The following is a 24277-nucleotide window of genomic DNA, read 5'->3' on the forward strand; positions in this document are numbered from 1 at the left end:
ACAATGCTCAGGGTGCATTGGGGGAATAATGGCAGGACTACAGTTCCCAGGGTGCACTGGGGAGGGGCACTAATGACAGGACTACAATTCCCGGGGGGGCATTGGCAAGACTACAATTCCCAGGGTGCAGCGGGAGGCATTGCAAGGACTACAATTCCCAGGGGCATTGGGGGCCTTTGGCCAGACTACAATTCCCAGGGTGCAGTGGGGGCATTGGCAGGACTACAGTTCCCAGGGTGCACTGGGGCCCCCCCACAAATGACAGGACTACAATTCCCAGGGGGCATTGGCCAGACTACAATTCCCAAGGTGCAGTGGGAGGCATTGGCAGGACTACAATTCCCAGGGGGCATTGGCCAGACTACAATTCCTAGGGTGCAGTGGAGGGAATTGACAGGACTATAGTTCCCAGGGTGCACTGGGGGGGGCACTAATGACAGGACTACAATTCCCAGGGGGGCATTGGCAAGACTACAATTCCCAGGGTGCAGTGGGAGGCATTGGCGGGACTACAATTCCCAGGGTGCAGTGGGAGGCATTGGCAGGACTACAATTCTCAGGGTGCAGAAAGGGCATTGGCAGGACTACAATTCCCTGGGGGCATTGGCCAGACTACAATTCCCAAGGTGCAGTGGGAGGCATTGGCAGGACTACAATTCCCAGGGTGCAGAAGGGGCATTGGCAGGACTACAATTCCCAGGGGGCATTGGCCAGACTACAATTCCCAAGGTGCAGTGGGAGGCATTGGCAGGACTACAATTCCCAGGGTGCAGAAGGGGCATTGGCAGGACTACAATTCCCAGGGTGCAGTAGGGGCATTGACAGGACTACAATTCCCATGGTGCAGTGCGGCTCGCCCTGCTAGGGAGGGGCTGCCTGCTCCCAGGTGAACGTCCTCTGCCAGGTGTGATTTTCCCCGCCCCGCCCGGGCTGCAGGGAGGGGGCCTCTGTTCCGCACACCTGGCTGGGGGCGTGGCCTCACCTGGCTGGGGGCGGGGCTTGGCGCACCTGGGAGCCGGCCCGGCCAAGGAAGGAGGCAGAAGGCGGAAGTGTCGCTCTCACCTGGGGGGGAAAGCTGGGTGCCCCGGGCCCCTCCCCCAGGGGCTGGACCCGTGTGTGACCCCCCAGACACCCCCCCACCCTCAGGTGGGACCCAGGCGTCCGGCACAGGCCAAGCACACAGCAGGGAGGTAAACACTGCACCTGCTAAACCCCAGCTCTGCTGGTGCCCCCCGCTCCCGACCCCCAGCCCTGGGGCCCCCCAGCTCTGCTGGTGCCCCCCGCTCCCGACCCCCAGCCCTGGGGCCCCCCAGCTCTGCCAGTGCCCCCCGCTCCCGACCCGCAGCCCCCCAGCTCTGGGGCCCCCCAGCTCTGCCGGTGCCCCCCGCTCCCGACCCACAGCCCCCCAGCTCTGGGGCCCCCCAGCTCTGCCAGTGCACCCCACTCCCAACCCGCAGCTGCCCCAGCTCTGCCGGTGCCCCCCACTCCCGACCCGCAGCCCCCCAGCCCTGGGGCCCCCCAGCTCTGCCAATGCCCCTCATTCCCGACCTGCAGCCCCCCCAGCCCTGGGGCCCCCCAGCTCTGCCAGTGCCCCTCACTCCCGAACTGCAGCCCCCCTAGCTCTGCTGGTGCGAACTGCAGCCCCCCAGCCCTGGGGCCCCCCAGCTCTGCCAATGCCCCCCACTCCTGACCCGCAGCCGCCCCCAGCTGTGCCGGTGCCCCCCACTCCTGAACTGCAGCCCCCCAGCTCTGCCGGTGCCCCTCACTCCCAAACCTCAGCCCCCCAGCCCTGGGGCCTCCCAGCTCTGCTAGTGCCCCTCACTCCCGAACCGCAGCACCTCTAGCTCTGCTGGTGCCCCCCACTCCAACCCACAGCCCCCCCAGCTCTGCCGGTGCCCCCCACTCCCGACCCACAGCCTCCCCACAGCCCTGGGGAGGAGGGGAAGTCTAGGGGGTGGGGCCCTGCTTATGGAGAGGGGCTGGATGGGACAGCAGGGGGCTGTGGGGAGGGGAGTTGCAGGGCGGGAATGACCCTGCTAATGACCATAGGGGGCAGGTTGTGAAGGGGAGACAGTCGGCTTATGGGGAGGGGAGGCAGGTTATGGGGGTAGAAGAGAGGGCAGATTACAGCTGGAGTGGGGTGAGGATATAGGGTTGGGTGGGGGGCAGGTTATGGGGCAGGGTGGACTGAGGGCAGGATACAGGGGAAGGGGCAGGTTATGGGGGTGCAGCTTTGGGGGGCCTGGGTGATGATGGAGGGTGGGGGACTAGGTTGGAGGGGCAGGTTATGGGGTGGGGAGGGGCAGTTTGGGGAGGGGTGCAGTCTAGGTGTGCAATGGGACAGAAAATTGGGACCCCTCCCTGCCTAGCACCCCCTCCTTTTACTCCCTTCCCCTTGTGTCGTCCCCCCCCGTGCAGGGTCATGACCTCCCCAGAGGGGGGCGCTGCCCCCCGCCCGGCCCAGCCCCTCACGGACCTGGATTTCCACTCGGGGGCCCGGATCGCCGAACTCAACCAGCTGGTGCAGGAGCTGAGCAAGCGGATGGCGCGGGACCCAGGCATCCGGGCCACCCAGGAGCTGGTGGTTCTCAAGGACTTTGTCTTCTCTCTGCTGGGTGAGTGAGGATGTGCTCGGAGCCCGGACGCCTGGGTTCTCTCCTCGGCTCTGGGAGGGGAGTGGGGGCTGGTGGGTGAGAGCCGGGGGGCTGGGAGCCCGGACGCCTGGGTTCTCCCCGGCTCTGGGAGGGGAGTGGGGGCTGGTGGATCAGAGCAGGGGGGGCTGGGAGCCAGGACTCCTGGGTTCTCTCCTCGGCTCTGGGAGGGGAGTGGGGGCTGGTGGGTGAGAGCCGGGGGGCTGGGAGCCCGGACGCCTGGGTTCTCCCCGGCTCTGGGAAGGGAGTGGGGGCTGGTGGGTGAGAGCCGGGGAGCTGGGAGCCCGGACGCCTGGGTTCTCCCCGGCTCTGGGAGGGAAGTGGGGGCTGGTGGGTCAGAGCAGGGGGGGCTGGGAGCCAGGACTCCTGGGTTCTCTCTCCAGCTCTGGGAGGGAAGTGGGGGCTGGTGGGTCAGAGCAGGGGGGGCTGGGAGCCAGGACTCCTGGGTTCTCTCCCGGCTCTGGGAGGGAAGTGGGGGCTGGTGGGTCAGAGCAAGGTGGGCTGGGAGCCAGGACTCCTGGGTTCTATCCCCAGTTCTGGGAGGGCAGTGGGGGCTGGTGGGTCAGAGCAGGGGGGGTTGGGAGTCAGGACTCCTGGGTTCTCTCCCCGGCTCTGGGAGAGGAGTGGGGCTGGTGGGTTAGAGCAGGGGGGCTGGGAGCCAGGACTCCTGGGTTCTCTCCCGAACTCTGAGGCTATGGTGGTTAGAAGCGGATTAGTCAACCCGGACGCCTGGGTTCCTTTTTTTCTAGCCCCTCGTCCTTTCTCCTGCCAGGTCTGGTGCAGCAGCTGGACGGGAGGCTCCCGTTGGCCAACGAATATCTCCTCCTCTCCGGCGGGGCTCGCCAGGGCTCGGTGGACGTGGACCCAGGCGTCCTGGACCGCTTGGCCCCGGGGGCCGACTACGACGTTGACTACACGCTCCTGGTGCCCGTCCTCCAAGCCCGCGGCTGCCCCGTCACCCTGGACCTACGCCGGTGCCCGCCGGGCCACGCCTGGCTGGCGCTAGCCCCCTTCGGGCCCGAGGCCTGCCACCGCTGGGCCGACTGCTGCCATCACCACGGCGGAGAGGCCTACCTGGCCCCGGGCCTGGTCTCAGCCTGGTTCTCCCAGGCTTTGGGGACCGTGGCCGACTGGGCCCGGGCCGTCCCGCGCCCAGGGGGGCCGGCGGTGGAGCGGGTGGCCGGCCAGGACGGTCTCGTGACCCTGCTCCTCAGCCACGGCGCGGTGCGGGCGCTGTACGACGTGGTGCCCGTGGTGGCCTTCCAGGGGTGGCCGGCGGCGGCCCACGAGTGGCTGGTCCGCAGCCATTTCTGGGATGGCAAGCTGAGGGAGGAGGACGTGGCCGGGGGCTTCTACCTCCTGCCCGGCTCCGGCCCGGCTTGGTGGGAGGCCTCGGACCCGGCGGAGGCCTCAGGCCCGGCTTGGCGGGAGGCTTCGGACCCGGCGGAGGCTTCGGACCCGGCAGAGGCCTCGGGCCCGGCTTGGCGGGAGGCCTTGGACCCGGCGGAGGCCTCGGGCCCGGCTTGGCGGGAGGCTTCGGACCTGGCGGAGGCCTCGGGCCCGGCTTGGCGGGAGGCTTCGGGCCCGGCTTGGCAGGAGACTTCGGACCTGGTGGAGGCCTCGGGCCCGGCTTGGCGGGAGGCCTCGGACCCGGCGGAGGCCTCGGGCCCGGCTTGGCGGGAGGCCTCGGACCCGGCGGAGGCCTCGGACCCGGCGGAGGCCTCGGGCCCGGCTTGGCGGGAGGCCTCGGACCCGGCGGAGGCCTCGGGCCCGGCTTGGCGGGAGGCCTCGGACCCGGCGGAGGCCTCGGGCCCGGCTTGGCGGGGGCCCTCGGACCCGGCGGAGGCCTCGGGCCCGGCTTGGCGGGAGGCTTCGGACCCGGCGGAGGCCTCGGGCCCGGCTTGGCGGGAGGCTTCGGACCCGGCGGAGGCCTCGGGCCCGGCTTGGCGGGAGGCCTCGGACCCGGCGGAGGCCTCGGGCCCGGCTTGGCGGGAGGCCTCGGACCCGGCGGAGGCCTCGGGCCCGGCTTGGCGGGAGGCTTTGGACCCAGAAGAGGCTTCGGGCCCGGCTTGGCGGGAGGCTTTGGACCCGGCGGAGGCCTCGGGCCCGGCTTGGCGGGAGGCTTCGGACCCAGCGGAGGCCTCGGGCCCGGCTTGGCGGGAGGCTTCGGGCCCGGCTTGGCGGGAGGCCTCGGGCCCGGCTTGGCGGGAGGCCTCGGGCCCGGCTTGGCGGGAGGCCTCGGACCGGGCGGAGGCCTCGGGCCCGGCTTGGCGGGAGGCTTCGGGCCCGGCTTGGCGGGAGGCCTCGGGCCCGGCTTGGCGGGAGGCCTCGGACCTGGCGGAGGCCTCGGGCCCGGCTTGGCGGGAGGCCTCGGACCTGGCGGAGGCCTCGGGCCCGGCTTGGCGGGAGGCCTCGGGCCCGGCTTGGCGTCTGTCCTTCGCCCGGAGCGAGCTTCATCTCAAGAAGGCGGTGCCGCCCCCGCTGCTCCAGGCCTACCAGGCCGCCCGGGCTGCCCTCAGCGGGGCCTGGGGCGGGCGGGTGGGGCCGTATCACCTCTGGACCCTGGTGCTCTGGGCCTGCGAGCGCCTGCCCACCCGCTACCTGGGCCGGGAGGAGAATGCCGCCCATTGCCTGCTGGGCCTGCTGGATGACATGGCCGCCGGCCTGGGGGCCGGGGCCTGTCCGCACTACTTCCTGCCCGGCTGCGACAGGCTGGCGGGGGGCTCGGAGCCGGGCCTGGCCCGCGCGGTGGCCGCCGTCAGGGGGGACCCGGCTGGGCACCTGCGGCAAGCGGTGGAGAGGGTCAAGATGGCGGCCAAGTTGGGCAGGGGGCCGGACACGGGGTCAGCTGCTGAGGAGTAGGTTGGGGGGGATCAATCTGTCTCCTTCTGTTCTAGAAGGGGAATGGGGCCTGGTGGTTAGAGCAGGGGGGCTGGGAGCCAGGACTCCTGGGTTCTCTCCCTGGCTCTGGGAGGGGAGTGGGGCCTGGTGGTTAGAGCAGGGGGGCTGGGAGCCAGGACTCCTGGGTTCTCTCCCTGGCTCTGGGAGTGGAGTGGGGGCTGGTGGTTAGAGCAGGGGCGGCTGGGAGCCAGGACTCCTGGGTTCTCTCCCCAGCTCTGTGAGGAGAGTGGGAGCTGGTGGGTTAGAGCAGGGGCAGCTGGAAGCCAGGACTCCTGGGTTCTCTCCCCAGCTCTGGGAGGAGAGTGGGAGCTGGTGGGTTAGAGCAGGGGGAGCTGGGAGCCAGGACTCCTGGGTTCTCTATATCCCTACTCTCTTGAGGGGGTTTGGAGGTTGCCTGCCTGCTCCTGTAATGAAAATCCAAGTTTCCCAGACAGCTCGGGGCTACTAAGACTTAATCTTGGGCTACTGATTTTTTTTCCTGTGCCATTTAAATGTGACAAATGAGGGGCTATTGAACCTTTGCACTGGGCCCCCAAAGTCAGTACTGTGGGGGTGAACAGCTGGGCTGCGCCTCCAATAAAAGTTTGGGGTTCTCTGGGGTTTAGCAGTGTAGGGTGCTGATATGTTCGGGGAGGGGGGAACGGCGGGGCCCTGTGGGTGGGGAATTGGGCACCAGTGGAGCTGCTGCTGGAGGCTGTGACCCCGGCCAAGTGCCCCCCGTTAAACGAGGGGGCCCAGAGCGATTTGGTAAAAGGGGGCTTGTGGGAAAGCGAGTGATTTTTCGGGGTAGTTTTTCATCCCTCTGTCGTTTGGGGGGAAGCGGGGGGGGGGGTTTCCCTAATGGAAGGAATGGGCCGATGGGTGGGGGACGTGAGCCGGGGTGCCAGCTGCATCTGTACATGGGAGTACCCCAGGCCTGTGCCGGAAAGAGACGTTTCATTTCTTCTGACTGGAGATGTAGATAATAAAATGTAAATCTGAAGGTGCTGGGTGAGCCGGTGTGTTACAAGGCTGGGCTAGCAGGGGCTGCGGGTCGGGACTGAGGGGCACCGGCAGAGCTGGGGGGCAGGGCTGGGCTAGCAGGGGCTGCGGGTCAGGACTGAGGGGCACCGGCAGAGCTGGGGGGCAGGGCTGGGCTAGCAGGGGCTGCGGGTCGGGAATGAGGGGCACCGGCAGAGCTGGGGGGCAGGACTGGGCTAGCAGGGGCTGCAGGTTGGGAGTAGGGGGCACCAGCAGAGCTGGGGGGGACAGGGCCGGGAGTGAGGGGCACCAGCAGAATCCCCCACCCCGAGCCCCCCACTATTCCATGAGCCCCAGAACCCACAGCCAATGGCTGGTGGGGGCTAGGATTACAATCCTGATCTGCTTATAGTTTCTGGCATCGCTTCGTTCCAGCTTGGCAAAGTGGCCAAATTTGCATATGCAGATTGGGATACAAATTGGCTCCAGTTTCAAGACAGAGCCAGAAAAGTCAGTTTCAAGTCCCCCCCCTTCCCATCCCCCAACCAACAGGGCTGGCAGGGAGCTGCTGTGCTGTGGGGTGGGGGACTCAGCAGGGGGCGCCCCCCCTCGGCCCGCAGTGGTGAGTCTCGATGACTCATAATCCTCAATCTTGCTTCTCACCCATAATCTCTAAAGCCCGTCTGGATTTTCTCCCGAAAGTCGGGCTCTGGACCCCGACCTCCGGGCAGAATCTCAGTGGGGGCAAGGCCAGGCACGATTCCGCCTCGGTTCCTGTCCTGAATGCTTGGCGAATATCGCTGTTAAACTCCACCCCAGAGGTGGCTGCATCTCAGCGCCGGGTGAGGGGTCCCTGGGTAACTGGCTGCCCCGCCCCAGAGGTGGCCGCATCTCAGCACCGGGTGAGGGGTCTCTGGGTAACCAGCCGCCCCGCCCCAGAGGTGGCTGCATCTCAGCGCCGGGCGAGGGGTCCCTGGGTAACCGGCTGCCCTGCCCCAGAGGTGGCTGCATCTCAGCGCCGGGCGAGGGGTCCCTGGGTAACCGGCTGCCCTGCCCCAGAGGTGGCTGCATCTCAGCGCTGGGCGAGGGGTCCCTGGGTAACTGGCCGCCCCGCCCCAGAGGTGGCTGCCTCTCAGCGCTGAGTGTGATCTCCAGGCTAAGTACATAGCCAAGCTTGAGGACGGGTGGGTCAGAGCAGGGGGGCTGGGAGCCAGGACTCCTGGGTTCTTTGGCTGCTCCGTGACTCAGTTTCCCTCAGGGGCCTAGCTGCACATTCTCATTCCCCTTTTTCTCAGGGTGCGACAGCCCGAATGCCACCCCCCCACACCGAGCTGGGGCTGCGCTCCCCCCCCCAGTCTACAGCCCCCCCCCCTTGCGCTGCGGTGCCAGTTCTGCCAGGTGACTAAAAATACCACTGCAGAATGCAACCTTGAGCGCCCGTCCTAGCAAAGCAGCGGAGCGGTGCGGCCCCCCCCGCCCCTTGGCTGTTCCCTCCCCCATCTCCTCCTCTCTCCCCTCAGGGCCTTCTGCTCCCCCCTTCTCATGTGCACCCCCACACACACACACACACACGGCTCCTTTCCTCCTCCCCCTCCTCGGTGATGCCCTGCTCAACCAGAGACTAGATCCTGCCGGGGGGCTGGGAGCCAGGACTCCTGGGTTCCCTCCCCAGCTCTGGGAGGGGAGTGAGGGCTGGTGGGTTAGAGCAGGGGGGCTGGGAGCCAGGACTCCTGGGTTCTCTCCCCAGCTCTGGGAGGGGAGTGGGGGCTGGTGGGTTAGAGCAGTGGGGGCTGGGAGCCAAGACTCCTGGGTTCTCTCCCCGGCTCTGGGAGGGGAGTGGGGGCTGGTGGTTAGAACAGGGGGGGCTGGGAGCCAGGACTCCTGGGTTCTCTCCCCAGCTCTGGGAGGGGAGTGAGGGCTGGTGGGTTAGAGCAGGGGGGCTGGGAGCCAGGACTCCTGGGTTCTCTCCCCAGCTCTAGGCGGGGAGTGGGGGCTGGTGGGTTAGAGCAGGGGGGCTGGGAGCCAGGACTCCTGGGTTCTCTTCCCAGCTCTGGGAGGGGAGTGGGAGCTGGTGGGTTAGAGCAGGTGGGCTGGGAGCCAGGACTCCTGGGTTCTCTCCCCGGCTCTGGGAGGGGAGTGGGGGCTGGTGGGTCAGAGCAGGGGGGCTGGGAGCCAAGACTCCTGGGTTCTCTCCCCGGCTCTGGGAGGGGAGTGGGGGCTGGTGGGTTAGAGCAGTGGGGGCTGGGAGCCAGGACTCCTGGGTTCTCTCCCCGCCTCTGGGGCCAGCTCCTGTCACTAGCGCGAGTCACCCCCCCACACACTGCACCTGGGGGGCTTTTTTCCAGCCGGGCAGCAGCTGAGTGAACCCAGCAAATGTCACCCTTCGCCGCTGGGACTCGGCGGGGGGGGGACTGGTCTGTGTCACCAGCCGCGTCCCCCCTCCCCCCGGCTGGTCACTGGAGCGGGGAGATTTAATGAGAGGGGTTGGGGGGATGGGCAGGGGTGCGTGGAGGTCAGGGGAGGGGTGGGTGGGCCTCAATAATCCCCCTCCCCATCTCACTGCACCACCCAGTGATTGGAGTCAAGCCTTCGGGGGGGGGCTGTGGGGGGCTCCCTGCTCCAGCCCCCCTGCCCCCTCCCCAAGTGTTGTGTGAGTGGGGGGGGTCACCTTTGAAGTATTCTCTGTGTTGGGCCCTCCCAGAGCTAGGGGGGCAACTGGGCTGGCGGGGGGCTGCAGGTCGGGAGTGAGGGGCCCTGGCAGACCTTGGGGTCGGCAGGGCTGGGCTGGGCTGGCAGGGACTGCGGGTCAGGAGTGAGGGGCACCGGCAGAGCTGGGGGGCTGGGCTTGCAGGGGGCTGTGGGTCAGGAGTGAGGGGTTTGGGGGGAGCCCAGGGCTGGGTTAGCGCCTCAGCCCCCCTCAGTCCTGCCTTCTTCAGGGCGGGACAAACACCCCCAAATCCGGGCAGGTGGGAAGGGTGTGGGGGTAACCATTTTCAAGTAGCTTCCAATCCTACTTTTGCAGGGGAAGTTCAGGGATTCCCCCAACCCCTCCAAATTACTCTGCTAAATTGTTGGGCATTTTTTGTGGGGTGAGCGCAGACACCCCAAAACCTGGAGCTCCCCCTTTCTGCTTCCCAGAGTGGGGAAAACCCCAATAATTCTCTCGTTGCCTGCTGAACTGGGGAGCCATGGCTGTTTGGGGGACCCCAAATCCCCCATCACCCCGCTACAGACACCCTATCTCTGGGGGGGTGCAGGGGGTCCCCTGGTCTGAGCCAGTCTGGAAGCCCGGGCAGCCCCCTGCTTCTAGACTGGAACTGAGCTAGCTTTGAGGGGGGAAACAGGGGGCTCCCCAATTTTAAACTAGACATGGGGAGAGGGCCCCTAATACTGAGCCATTTTTTGGGAGCAGGCGTGGGGAATTCCTGCCAGCTGTCGGTTCCCCAAGGGTGTGGGGGGGGCCCCCACAGATTCCCGTGTGTCTGTGTGTGTGTGTGTGTGTGTGTGTGTTTCTCCATCCCTCTCTCTCTCCATCCCCGCCCTTCTCCCATCCCTCCATCCCTCCCCTCCGCTTCGCTGCTGCTTCACACACACACACACACACACACACAGAGCAGCCTGTGCCATCCACAAATTAACCTCGCCGGCTGAAGGACAACCGGGATTGTGTAGCGCTGTGTGTGTGTCTGTCTGCCTGAGGGGGCCACCCACCCACCCCACTTTCTCCGGTGCCCGGAGGAATCAAAGAAGTTGGAGATCCAGGGATCTCGCCCCGGCTTCCTTGCCACCAGCTCATTAATTTCTGGTGCCGACCCGGGCGTGTGATTTTCGGAGACCGAGTTCGCCGCGCTCCCTGGAAATATCCCGGAGGCTGCGGTGTGGGGAGAGGGAAGGAGGGGGCAGGAGGTTTGGACCACAGGGATAGGGGGCCCCGAATCCGGCCCGCTGGTCACTTTGGAAGGGAATTGATTTTTGCCGATGCCGACGTCCTCGCCAGAGTCCGGACCTTGACCGTCCCAAGACGTTGGCACCGTGACCAAAAAATATTGACTATCCCTGGTTGAGGCAGGTAGGCCGGGGGAGACTCTCAGCTTTATTAAGCTTCTGGCCGATCTATTGGAAAGGACAGAGAGAAACCAGCAACCCCACCACCCAGGGCTAAATTTGTCCCCAGCCGGATTAATCTAGGCGGGGTGGGTATAATCCCCCCCATGGCTCGGCTCTTTGGTGGGATGAGCGCAGCGTGAAACCCCCCGAGCGGGGCACCGGCCGGCTGAGGACCATGGCGGCGCTGGCCAGCTCCTTGATTCGGCAGAAGCGGGAGATCCGGGAACCCGTCACCAGCCGCCCCGTGGCCCCCCAGAGGAAGGTCTGCCCCCGCAGCACTAAGTCCCTCTGCCAGAAGCAGTTGCTCATTTTAATCTCCAAGGTCCGGCTCTGCGGCGGGCGGAAAGGCCGGCTGGAAAAAACGCCTGGTGAGTGATTTCCGAGCGGCGAGGGGGTGTGTGTGTCTGGGGGGCCATATAGCCCTGTAGTGGCCTGGTGCCAGTAGTAGGGGGCATGGTACAGAGCTTGGGCTATTTCCTGTTAATGCCCGGGCTGCAATGCCTGGTGCTAACAGCGGGGTGCGCTGTGACAGAGCCGATCATGCAATATACTTCATATATTGACCGTCTGTCTTTGCAATGCTTGGTGCTAACATCAGGGGCACTGTGACAGAGCCGATCACGCAATATACTTCATATATTGACTGTCTTTCCTTGCAATGCCTGGTTCTAACAGCAGGGGGCACTGTGACAGGCTGAACGTGCAATATATGGCATATATTGACCTGCTTTCCTTGCAATGCCTGGTGCTAACAACAGGGGTGCTGCGACAGAGCCGATCATGCAATATACTTCATATATTGACCATCTTTCCTTGCAATGCCTGGTTCTAACAGCAGGGGGCACTGAGACAGATCATTCATGCAATATACTGCTTATATTGACCGTATTTCCTTGCATTGCCTAGTGTTACCAGCAGGGGGCACTGTGACAGAGCCGATCATGCAATATACTGCATGTATTGACCATCTTTCCTTGAAATGCCTGGTGCTGACAGCAGAGGGCTCCGTAAACCAATATTATTTATGGGTCATCACTCTAGGGGGGCCAGGGGGGTGTTTTGCCCAGGTTAGAAGTGGAGAAGCTGGGGTAGTGAGTGCAGTTGGGGGAGGGACAGAGTAGGTAGGTGGAATGTTTTCAGTATATGGACCGGGCGGTATCTAAACTAGAATGCCCTCTGCTGGCCAAAAGGTGTGTTGCCCCGGGATCGTGGTTTTCAGAGTAAGAAATGCCAGAGAGTGTTTCATTTGCAGCTCTGGTGATGTTTATATGGACTGGTCCATTGGGTAATAATGCCCCACCCCCAATGAGCACAAAAAGTGTCACCCCCCTTCAGATAAACAAACATCCCTGATTCTTGGGTTTAAAACCCCAGTATGGTTAATATGGACTGGTCCGTATAGGATGTCATTGCCCCCCACTGGATAAAACGTATTGATGTTGCACAGTTCCCTCAGTGACATACCTGCTGTGTGGTGTCTTTGGTTTCCAGTCACCCTGATGTTTTATACGGACTGGTCTATATGGGGCTAGAGCGGGCCCCATTCCTGGAGGAAATCTATGGACCGCCCTGTATTGGGCTATGCCTCTCCGTGCTACTGCAAGATCTGGATCAATGGAGATCAGGACTGCCCGGCTCTGGGACGGGAGTACGGGCTGGTGGGTTAGAGCACGGGGGGCTGGGAGCCAGGACTCCTGGGTTCTCTCCCCGGCTCTGGGAGGGGAGTGGGGGCTGGTGAGTTAGAGCAGGGCGGCTAGGAGCTAGGACGCCTGGGTTCTCTCCCTAATCCCCTGTTGGTCGACGGCTCCACTGATGAATCGTTTCCTGTGGAGAAATCAATCACTTCCAGCCACAATTTGGATTTCAAACATGGCGGCGTTTATATGGACCGGTCTGTATTGGCTTTTAGCACCCCCTGCTCCACACAACGCATCGTTTCCCCTTGGATAGCCCAGTCCTGGGGATTTTCCCAGCAGGGGGGTTGATGAGGGGGTGGGAGCTGCGGCGATATTGGGGAACCAGCCCAAGCCCCATCATGCCAGAGGGGGAGGGGTCACGAACCCAAGGGATTGGACCCAGGAGTCCGGGTGGCGGGCAGGTCTTCTCCTGCCCTTCGGTCTTTCCCTCCATTGCCCCCTTCTTTCATTCCCTGCCCCCCCCAAGCCAGCCAGTCCCTGCCCTGGGGCCGGAGGGAGCCGGCGCCCCCGAGAGCGGGAGGGGCAGAGGCAAGGGTCCATATTGGGTCCGCGAGGCCCAGCTTGAATTCCAGGGCCTGCTCCTACCCCATCCCCCCTCTAGCGCCTCCTGCTGCATCCGCGGCTTGTCTCCCCCCTCCCCACCGCTCGCTGCGATTACGCTGAGATCCCCGCTGGGCCCGGTGCCACTTTGGCCCTGGGCCTGCACCTCGTTCTCCTCCCGCGTCCTTGCTGCTGGCAACCGAGGTGCTTGTGGCCACCGGCCAAGCCCCACGTGCTCTGCAGTGACCCAGGAGTCCGGGAGCTGCCCCTCCCCCCTAGCTCTGCCGGTGCCCCTCACTCCCGACCCGCAGCCCCTCCTGTAATTTTTATCCCTGGCTGAATCCCATTCATGGAGCTGAATAAGCCCCAGTGATTTTTCTCACCCCCCACCCCACCCGCCTCAGCCAATAATCCTTTGCACGGCCAGGCAGCGTGTGCACATTAAAATAAATTAAAGTCATTTAAATATATTTGCATGCATCAGGAGGCACAGGGCATTGTGGGAGCGCAGCTGGATGGGAGAGCGAAGTTTGACCGGGGGGGGGGAGGAGCACTTTGGAACCTGCTGCTATGAAACGAGAAGATGGATCATTAGCCAGGGAAATTCCCTGTTGGTGCCCCTCACTCCTGACCCACAGCCCCTGCCAGCCCGGCCCTGCCCCCCGCAGCTCTACTGGTGCCCCTCACTCCCGACCCGCAGCCCACAGCACCCCCTGCTGGGGTCTGGAGCAGGGCCAGGCACTGGGGTGGCTGAGGTGATGCGAGCACTTAGCAGAATTACATCGTGGCCGGGTGCAACCGGGGGTCGCGGGAGGGTGAAGGAAAAAAGGAAGGGGGGAGGATACAAACGCATGCCCTAAGCGAACCCCCCCACTCGCCCTCTCAATGCATCCCAGCGCACAGGCCCACAGCAGCCACCCCGCAGCGTACGTACAGCTCCGTGCACACAGAGCCCGTGTGGACAGGCATGTGCAGAGAACACCCGCATACAAGGCTGTGCGCACACACAACCGGCTGCCTTGCAGGAGGGACCCGAGAGCTTTCATTTAGGCCAGGTGCCGGATAACGAATTATACAAACCCAGCCCATTAAGACGTCCCTTTGCGTTTGACTCACTCCAGCAGCCCCGGGAGGGCTGTGGACCAGGACTCCTGGGTTCTTTCCCCGGCTCTGGGAGGGGAGTAGGGGCTGGTGGGTCAGAGCAGGGGGGCCTGGGAGCCAGGACTCCTGGGTTCTCTCCCTGGCTCTGGGAGGGGAGTGGGGTTTGGTGGGTTAGAGTGGGGGGTGGGGGAGGCTGGGAGCCAGGACTCCTGGGTTCTCTCCCTGGCTCTGGGAGGGGAGGGGGGGCTGGTGGATTAGAGCAGTGGGGGCTGGGAGCCAGGACTCCTGGGTTCTCTCCGCAGCTCTGGGAGGGGAGTGGGGGCTGGTGGGTTAGAGCGGGGGGGTGGGGGAGGCTGGGAGCCGGGACTCCTGGGTTCTCTCCCTGCGGATGAGACAAGCCAGGCCCAACCCTCTGTGTCCCTGTTTCCCGGTGGGAGGGTCTCCTGTGGCCCCCGGTGGGGCAGAAGGCTTTGGTTGGAGCCCAGATGGGGGCAGGGGATTTAATGGGCCAGTTTCCACCATCGTCCTGGCATAACCTGCCCCGGGGGGAGGGTCTGTGCCGGTGAGACCCAAATCAATCCTGCCAGGTCTCCTCCTGGTGATTTCCACCCCCCATGTCCCTGCCTTACACAGGGGGTGTCTTCTCGGGAGCTCCCCCGTTGAGCTGGGCTCCCTGCACCCTTTACGAGCGGATCCCTCACCCAGGGACCCACACACACACACGCAGCGTCAGCGACCCTTTGTTCGCTGCCGGGAGGCAAATCATTATTGGTGCATCCACCGTGTAATGTGTTCCCATAAATCAACCTGGCAGGGGCACCGGGGGGTCAGCTGGGAACAAGCCGGGACGGTGAGGGGGGGAGCGAAGCTGAGGCCGGGGGGGGTGGGATGTGTGAACTAAACAACCCAACACCTGGTGCCACGCCAGGGATAGCAACACCGGGGCGGAGGAGCGCCCCACGCAGCCCACAGACGCACACACAGGCTGTGCGCACGAACACACAGGCAGACTGTATGCACAATTACACACACACGCAGGCTGTGCGCGTGGATATACACGCACATGCAGGCTGTTTGCACGGTTACACACTTGTAGGCTGTCTGCACAGATACACACACACACACAGGCTTTATGCACGGATACACACACACACAGGCTGTCTGCACAGATGCACACGCACACAGGCTGTCTGCACGGATATACACGCAGGCTGTCTGCACAGATACACGCACACAGGCTTTATCCACAGATACACACACACATGCAGGCTGTCTGCACAGATACACACACATACCCAGGCTTTATGCACACATGCACAGGCTGTGCGCACGGACACACACGCACAAGCTGTGCACACGGACACACACACATGCAGGCTGTGCGCACGGACACACACGCAGGCTGCATGTTCCTCCTACATGCCAAAGACACCCGCTCCACTGCCGTACACACCCACACTCACACAGGGACAGCGTCGCAATGGCCCTTAGCCCCGCGGCGCCGTATGCACCCCCAGACAGCCATCCAAACACCTCATGGTTACACACACACCCATGTGCGTTCACAAAACCACACAAAGCCACCCACTGCACCCCTCAACCCCAAACAGAACAATTACACGCAGACGCTCTGCGCCATACACACAACACAACTGTGACCCAGCAGAGGAGGTGCGAGCTAGGACTCCTGGGTTCTCTCCCCGGCTCTGGGAGGGGAGTGGGGGCTGGGAGCCAGGACTCCTGGGTTCTCTCCCTGGCTCTGGGAGGGGAGTGGGGGCTGGTGGGTTAGAGCAGGGGGGCTGGGAGCCAGGACTCCTGGGTTCTCCCCTGGCTCTGGGAGGGGAGTGGGGGCTGGTGGGTTAGAGCAGGGGGGCTGGGAGCCAGGACTCCTGGGTTCTCTCCCCGGCTCTGGGAGGGGAGTGGGGGCTGGTGGTTAGAGCAGGGGGGCTGGGAGCCAGGACTCCTGCGTTCTCTCCCCAGCTCTGGGAGGGGAGTGGGGGCTGGTGGTTAGAGCAGGGGGGCTGGGAGCCAGGACTCCTGCGTTCTCTCCCCAGCTCTGGGAGGGGAGTGGGGGCTGGTGGTTAGAGCAGGGGGGCTGGGAGCCAGGACTCCTGGGTTCTCTCCCTGGCTCTGGGAGGGGAGTGGGGGCTGGTGGGTTAGAGCAGGGGGGGCTGGGAGCCAGGACTCCTGGGTTCTCTCCCTGGCTTTGGGAGGGGAGTGGGGGCTGGTAGGTCAGAGCAGGGGGGGCTGGGAGCCAGGATTCCTGGGTTCTCTCCCCGGCTCTGGGAAGGGAGTGGGGGCTGGGAGCCAGGACTCCTGGGTTCTCTCCCCGGCTCTGGGAGGGGAGTGGGGGCTGGTGGTTAGAGCAGGGGGGCTGGGAGCCAGGACTCCTGGGTTCTCTCCCTGGCTTTGGGAGGGGAGTGGGGGCTGGTAGGTCAGAGCAGGGGGGCTGGGAGCCAGGACTCCTGGGTTCTCTCCCCGGCTCTGGGAGGGGAGTGGGGGCTGGGAGCCAGGACTCCTGGGTTCTCTCCCCAGCTCTGGCCATTGTGAGGTGACTGTCAGTGGAGCCCTGCGGGATTCTGGGCTGGAAGAGGCAGGAAATTATGGTGCATCTTTTATTTATCTGCCAGCCACGCTCTGGCACCGCTGCCTGGCCGGGTCCCCTGGGGGGCCCTGTCAGAGCTAATTTCACTCCGGCACCCTTCACAGCAACACAAACAATCCGTCTTCCACCGCATGCGGCCTCTGCCAGGGACTGGCGGGGGAGCGGGGTCTAGTGGTGAGACCAGGGCAAGCTGCCAGTCAGGACTCCTGGGTTCTTTCCCAGGCTTTGGGAGGGGAGTGGGGGCTGGTGGTTTAGCAGGGGGGCTGGGAGCCAGGACTCCTGGGTTCTCTCCCCAGCTTTGGGACGGGAGTGGGGGCTGGTGGGTTGGAGCAGGGGGCTGGGAGCCAGGACTCCTGGGTTCTCTCTCCGGCTCTGGGAGGGGAGTGGGGGCTGGTGGGTTAGAGCAGGGGGCTGGGAGCCAGGACTCCTGCGTTCTCTCCCCAGCTCTGGGAGGGGAGTGGGGGCTGGTGGTTAGAGCAGGGGGGCTGGGAGCCAGGACTCCTGCGTTCTCTCCCCAGCTCTGGGAGGGGAGTGGGGGCTGGTGGTTAGAGCAGGGGGGCTGGGAGCCAGGACTCCTGGGTTCTCTCCCTGGCTCTGGGAGGGGAGTGGGGGCTGGTGGGTTAGAGCAGGGGGGGCTGGGAGCCAGGACTCCTGGGTTCTCTCCCTGGCTTTGGGAGGGGAGTGGGGGCTGGTAGGTCAGAGCAGGGGGGGCTGGGAGCCAGGATTCCTGGGTTCTCTCCCCGGCTCTGGGAGGGGAGTGGGGGCTGGGAGCCAGGACTCCTGGGTTCTCTCCCCGGCTCTGGGAGGGGAGTGGGGGCTGGTGGTTAGAGCAGGGGGGCTGGGAGCCAGGACTCCTGGGTTCTCTCCCTGGCTTTGGGAGGGGAGTGGGGGCTGGTAGGTCAGAGCAGGGGGGGCTGGGAGCCAGGATTCCTGGGTTCTCTCCCCGGCTCTGGGAGGGGAGTGGGGGCTGGGAGCCAGGACTCCTGGGTTCTCTCCCCAGCTCTGGCCATTGTGAGGTGACTGTCAGTGGAGCCCTGCGGGATTCTGGGCTGGAAGAGGCAGGAAATTATGGTGCATCTTTTATTTATCTGCCAGCCACGCTCTGGCACCGCTGCCTGGCCGGGTCCCCTGGGGGGCCCTGTCAGAGCTAATTTCACTCCGGCACCCTTCACAGCAACACAAACAATCCGTCTTCCACCGCATGCGGCCTCTGCCAGGGACTGGCGGGGGAGCGGGGTCTAGTGGTGAGACCAGGGCAAGCTGCCAGTCAGGACTCCTGGGTTCTTTCCCAGGCTTTGGGAGGGGAGTGGGGGCTGGTGGTTTAGCAGGGGGGCTGGGAGCCAGTACTCCTGGGTTCTCTCCCCAGCTTTGGGACGGGAGTGGGGGCTGGTGGGTTGGAGCAGGGGGCTGGGAGCCAGGACTCCTGGGTTCTCTCTCCGGCTCTGGGAGGGGAGTGGGGGCTGGTGGGTTAGAGCAGGGGGCTGGGAGCCAGGACTCCTGGGTTCTCTCCCCAGCTTTGGGACGGGAGTGGGGGCTGGTGGGTTAGAGCAGGGGGGGCTGGGAGCCAGGACTCCTGGGTTCTCTCCCTGGCTCTGCCCCAAACCCTCTGTGTGACCCTGAGCAAGTCAGGTCAGGTCCCTGTGCCTCGGTTTCCCCACCTGATGTGCATTCAGAGAACTGCCTCCCCCCATATGCAGCATCTGACAGCCAAAATTCCTACGGTGTGTGAATTCTCATATTCCACTGCTGGGGTATCAGCCCCCCTCGCCCCGTATCTAGGCGCTCGTTTCGTTTCCACTGTCGAGCACACGCACGGCGCGGCTCTCGGTGAAACCAGCACCCTGCAGGTAAAGAGCATCTCTCGGAGAATGATTCATCAGAGTTTCTCTTGAATCATTCCTGAGCCAGTGTGACCTGGGCCAATCACTATCTATCTATCCCCAACCACCCCCCTATCTATCTATCCCCATCCACCCCCTCTATCTATCTATCTATCCCCCTCCACCCATCTATCTATCTGTCTATTTATCTATCTATCTATCCATCCCCATCCACCCCCTCTATCTATCTATCTATCTATCCCCATCCACCCCTCTATCTATCCCCTTCCACCCATCTATCTATCTATCTATCTATCCATCCCCATCCACCCCTCTATCTATCTATCTGAACTAAAATAATCTCTCATTCAATTATCTTTTACCACTTCCAATATTTAATGAGCTCCAAGTCCGGCTTAACCAAGTGTTTTTGATTGGAGAATTTGCTAAGTTTTTCAAATAAAAGTTGATATTTGCAGGCAGACAGCTACGGATCCTTTCTCGAACAAATTTTTTCATCTAGAATATCTTTGGTTTCTCACCTTTAGCAGATGTCAAACTAAGAATATCCCGTGTTTTTTTTTGTCGGGACGTTTATTTATTTAACATTTTTTCTTATGAAATTTGCTGATACTCTCCCAGTCTTCACAAAGGTTTTGGCTGGGTTTTTCCTCAGTTATTACGTGAAATTCCTTGTCTTTATGTATCGATTTATAACGACCGATATTTTGTCAACATTCACAAAGTTTTTGGTTCGGAATTGCCGTAGTTTTCCATGTAAATGTGTATATTTATTGATTTCAAGTTACTGATATGTCCTCAGTCTTAGCAAAGTTTTTGGTCTGAAATTTCCTTCGTTTTTCATATAAAAGTTTATATTCATTGAATTCAAGTTACTGATACGTCCTCGGCCTTAACAACGGGTTTTCTTGAATGTCCTTTATTTTTCTTATGAGTGTCCGTAATTATTGAGTTTAAATTGCTGCTACTTTCCAGCTAAGTGTTTTTCTCTGGGGATTGTCTTTGGTTTTCATGTGCAATTGTATAGTCACTGATATTTGGGCAACGTTCACAGGGTTTTTCGTTTGGCCTCGTCTTTTCAGACGAAAGATCGTATCCGTCGATGAGAAACTACAGACACTTTCTGACTCTTAGCAAAGCCTTTGTTTGAATATTGTCTCCGTTTCTTTCTGCAAATCTCTTGAAGATTTGTTTAATTGCTTGAGGGATTTTCATACAAAATTCAGTATGTCCAGAGTTAAACGTTCCTGGTGCTTTTGCTTAGCTGTAAGGAAGGTCTTTAGGGAGGGCTTCCTCTTGGCCGGTGAATAATCTACTTTCTGGCCTCTCTTCGCTCCCCCCGCCCCATCGCCATATCCCTCCGACCACAGAACCGCAGCTTAAAGGCATCGTGACCAAGCTCCTCTGCAGACACGGTTTCTACCTCCGGATGCATCCAGACGGGAGCATCGACGGGACAAAAGAAGACACCAACAGCTTCAGTGAGTGACGCCCGGGCAAGGCCGAGGGGTTACGCAAGGTTGGGCCAGTTGGGGAATCTCCCCTCCGGCCCCAGGGCAGGGACTGGCTGGCTCAGGGGGCAGGGAATGGGGCAGGGGCCTGTGCCCTCTAGGGGGCAGCACATTATGTGCATAGAGGAGATGGGTTAATCCTGCCTTGACCTAATCCCACCCATCCCCCTCCCGCTCCCAGCTGTCTCGGGTCAGGGAGAGTCCTGGATATTCATCTGGGATTGCAGAGAAGGGGATTAACGTCTCGGCAGCAGAGCTCACCCGCCCCCGAGAAGGGATGACGGGGAGGAAAAATAAATCCAGCTCTAAAGCAGAATGGGGGAGGGGTTCTGCTTGGGGAAGAACCCAGGAGTCCAGGCTCCCGGCAGAGCTTCTGCAAAATCAGACAGTGGGGATCATAGCTGGCACCCCCCCAGAGGGCACAGGCCCCTGCCCCATTCCCCGTCCCCCTGAGCCAGCCAGTCCCCGCCCTGGGGCAGGTCGGAGCCGGCGCCCCCTAGAGGGGACAGGCCCCTGCCCCATTCCCCGTCCCCCTGAGCCAGCCAGTCCCCGCCCTGGGGCCGGGTGGGAGCCGGCGCCCCCTATAGGGGACAGGCCCGGTGTCCCAGTCCCAGCCCTGCTGGTGCCAGTGCTGATGCCTCGCTGTCTGTCTGTCTCATCTCCCACAGCTCTCTTTAACCTGATCCCCGTGGGACTGCGCGTGGTCGCCATCCAGGGTACCAAGTCGGGGCAGTATATGGCCATGAATGCAGAGGGCTACCTCTATACCTCCGTGAGTGTCATTCCCCCCACCTGCCCTCCCTCCTGACTAAACTGACCATTGGGGTCAGTAGTGGGATCGCAGGGTTGTATATGCACCCTGGGTCCCAGAGCGGTGGAGTAGCCAACAGGACGCACGATCCTCTCTCTTCCAGCAGGGGGCGCTGCCTGCAGGGTGGGTCTAGTGGTGGGTCATGACAGTGCATCCCTAGGGAGGCAGATCAGAGCATCCATTGGTGTCAGAAGTGGGATCACTGGGTGAGCCCTGGAGAGGTGGGTTGATCGTGGCTAATAGGGGGGCAGTATCAGCTCTCTGCCAGTAGCTGGGGCAGTGGAGAGGGGTCCCTCCGTATTTGTCAGGTATCCCTGCTCCCACAAAACAGCCCCCCATTTTTCCCCATGTGGGGTGCTCTGGGATAGGAGTGCCCCCTCCTAACTCTGCCCCACACAATCTCCTTCTTCAGGCCCCATGGTACCAGGGCCCTTGGCGTATCCCTCCCTCCCCCTCCTCCGATGCTGAATTAAATTTAGCAGCTGGCCTGATTTTTAGGGAACCCCTGGGAGCGACCAAGAAAATCCCTGCCCGCAACCGGGGAGAGAGATGGCTTGCACCATCAGCCATCCCCGTACGCAGTTCTGTCTGCCTGTCCCTCGTGCACCTCTGTCTGTCTGTCTAGGCCCGTGCACGCCTGTCTGGCCGTGTCTTTCTGACTCGCTTTCCCTGTCACTCTCTGTCGCACAAGTGAAGGCATTTCTCCTGCTAGGCCCCCCGCCTCTCCCCAGCCATGGTGCGCTGTGGAGGTCAGCGAAAGCTGGGGAGCACTGACCTTTCTGTGTGGGCAGGGGATAGCGGGAAAGCAATGGTGAACGTGGCGCCATGACACTGACAGGGAAGTAATGGTGAACATGGTGCTGATAGTGAAAATGACAGTGAAAGTGGTGCTGGTAGTGAAAATAATGGTGAATGTGGTGCCGACATGGAAAATAACTGAGCGTTGTGCTTATAGTGAAAATAATGGTGAACATGGCACTGATAGTGAAAATTACAGCGAACCTGGTGCTGACAGTGAAAATAACTGTGAATGTGGCACTGATAGTGAAAATAACAGTGAACATGGTGTTGATTGTGCAAATAATCGTGATCGTTGTGCTGACAGAGAAAATAACTGTGAACGTGGTGATGATAGTGGAAATAATAGTCAACGTGGCCCTGGTAGTGAAAATCATGGTGAATGTGGTGCTGATAGTGAAAATAATGGTGAACGTGACACTGACAGGGAAAATAACATCCATCCCCACCTAACCCTTCTAGTCAGCCCACCCCATCTACCTAATTATCAATCCAGCCCCATAGATCCCTTCCCATCCATCCATCCATCCATCCATTCTTTCTCCTTTCCCCATACACCTCTTTCTTTCTGTCTTTCTTTCTCTGAAATCACCCCCCCTTTCTCCTGCGTCTCTCACACACAAGGACTGAATAATTCACCACCCCTCAAACCCGGTCGCCCTTAATGGTTTCCCTGATGGGCCACCCCCCAGGTCTGTGGAATATTCATCTCACTGCCCGCGAGCCAGCCCCCCCACACACACAGCAGCCACACACCCCGCCCCTCGCTGCAGGCCAGACACCCCAACGCAGTCAGGACACTTGGACCCTGGCCCCAGGCCATGATGCCACTAGCCGGGGTCTTCCCAAAGTTAACTGGGGTCAGAGTAGCTCAGAGCTTCCTTTCGAGGGCAGCAGGGGGCGCTCTCCCCCGGCAGGCAGGGTTGGCCCCAGGGTGGCGCTGTGGGGCAGGGAGAGGGGCAGGGGGCTCAGCAGGGGGCGCTCTCCCCTGGCAGGCAGGGCTGGCCCCAGGGTGGCGCTAAGGGGTGCTGTGGGGCAGGGGGCTCAGCAGGGGGTGCTCTCCCCTGGCTGTCAGCAGGGGCCCTGGTGAAACCCAGGCGTCCGAGCCAAGGTGCAGCTCTGAGACCCATCACCTCCCTGCTGAAAGACAAGACCCCCAGTTGGTCATTACACCCCCCCACCACAGACATCGTTCTCTCTCTCTTTCTTTCTTTCTCGCTCACCCCATTTCTCTCCCTCCCTCCCTCTCCCAGGCTCACTTCACCGCCGAGTGCCGGTTCAAGGAGTGTGTCTTTGAGAACTACTACGTCACGTACTCCTCCACCCTGTACCGCCAGCGCGAATCCGGCCGCTCCTGGTACCTGGGCATCAACAAAGAAGGGCAGCCCATGAAGGGAAACCGAGTCAAGAAGACCAAAGCCGCCGCCCATTTCCTGCCCAAGCTATTGGAAGGTGAGTGGGGGAAGCAGGAACAATGGGGTGGGGGCTAGGGGAAGCAATGGGGGATTTTAAATAGAGACACCCCACCACCACCCCCGGTGTCTTTCTGTGTGGTAGGGCGGCTGGAGCAGCTAATCCCGCTCTATCCCTCACTTCCTCCTTCTCAGTATATGTCTCTCTCCCTCCCCACAGTGGCCATGTACCGCGAGCCGTCGCTCCATAACGTGGTGGACCCCTCGGCGCCCCAGAAATCAGACGAGGCCGGGGCCCCCAGCAAAGAGACAGCCAAGCCCCACAAGGCGACGTAACCCCAAGGGTGGGGAGGGGCGTCGGCACTGCTCCAGCAGCGCCCCTCCCTCAAACGTTCCCGCTCTGCCCCTTCTGCTCAGGACACCTGCCTACCTACATTCAACCTCTGGACCTCAGAAAAAAAAATGCCATCGAGGGTGTAATACCCTTTGCCACCACTGGGAGGGCGACGTTGCCCTGCTGGAGAAATAATTTGGGGTGTGTATATATATATATATATATATATATATATATATATATACGGTCTTCCATGCCAGCTGAGAGCATGATTCCTTGTTGGGCCAACAAGGAACTGACATTGGGAAAGGTTCTGATCTATGCCAGCTTCCTTTGCAGCAATAAGGGTGCGATGCCTTTTCCCATCAGCGGAGGGCGACACTGGGAAAACGTCTGATTGCAGCAATAAGGGTGTGATGCCTTTTCCCACCAGAGGAGGGCGACACTGGGAAAACGTCTGATTGCCGCAATACGGGTGTGATGCCTTTTCCCACCAGAGGAGGGCGACATTGGGAAAACGTCTGATTGCCGCAATATGGGTGCGATGCCTTTTCCCACCAGCGGAGGGCGACATTGGGAAAACGTCTGATTGCCGCTATACGGGTGTGATGCCTTTTCCCACCAGTGGAGGGCGACACTGGGAAAGCGTCTGATTGCAGCAATACGGGTGTGATGCCTTTTCCCACCAGTGGAGGGCGACACTGGGAAAGCGTCTGATTGCAGCAATACGGGTGTGATGCCTTTTCCCACCAGCGGAGGGCGACATTGGGAAAACGTCTGATTGCCGCAATAAGGGTGTGATGCCTTTTCCCACCAGCGGAGGGCGACATTGGGAAAACATCTGATTGCCGCAATACGGGTGTGATGCCTTTTCCCACCAGCGGAGGGTGACATTGGGAAAACGTCTGATTGCAGCAATAAGGGTGCGATGCCTTTTCCCACCAGTGGAGGGCGACACTGGGAAAGCGTCTGATTGCCGCAATACGGGTGTGATGCCTTTTCCCACCA

At 61.9% G+C, this 24277-nt stretch overlaps 2 protein-coding genes across 1 annotated transcript; one reads left to right on the forward strand and one right to left on the reverse strand.

The window, feature by feature from the left end:
- Window positions 1–24277, reverse strand: part of SOX15 (SRY-box transcription factor 15) — a 137819-nt gene that overhangs the window by 20671 nt on the left and 92871 nt on the right.
- On the forward strand, window positions 918–23271 carry FGF11 (fibroblast growth factor 11). The gene is made up of 6 exons (XM_050933349.1): window positions 918–1190; window positions 2419–2615; window positions 19774–19884; window positions 20583–20686; window positions 22777–22975; window positions 23156–23271. The coding sequence occupies exons 2-6, from the start codon at window positions 2423–2425 to the stop codon at window positions 23269–23271; spliced, it is 723 nt and encodes a 240-aa protein (XP_050789306.1). The 5' UTR covers window positions 918–1190; window positions 2419–2422.

Source organism: Gopherus flavomarginatus, chromosome 23, assembly GCF_025201925.1.
Source record: "Gopherus flavomarginatus isolate rGopFla2 chromosome 23, rGopFla2.mat.asm, whole genome shotgun sequence".
Taxonomy (NCBI): domain Eukaryota; kingdom Metazoa; phylum Chordata; order Testudines; family Testudinidae; genus Gopherus; species Gopherus flavomarginatus.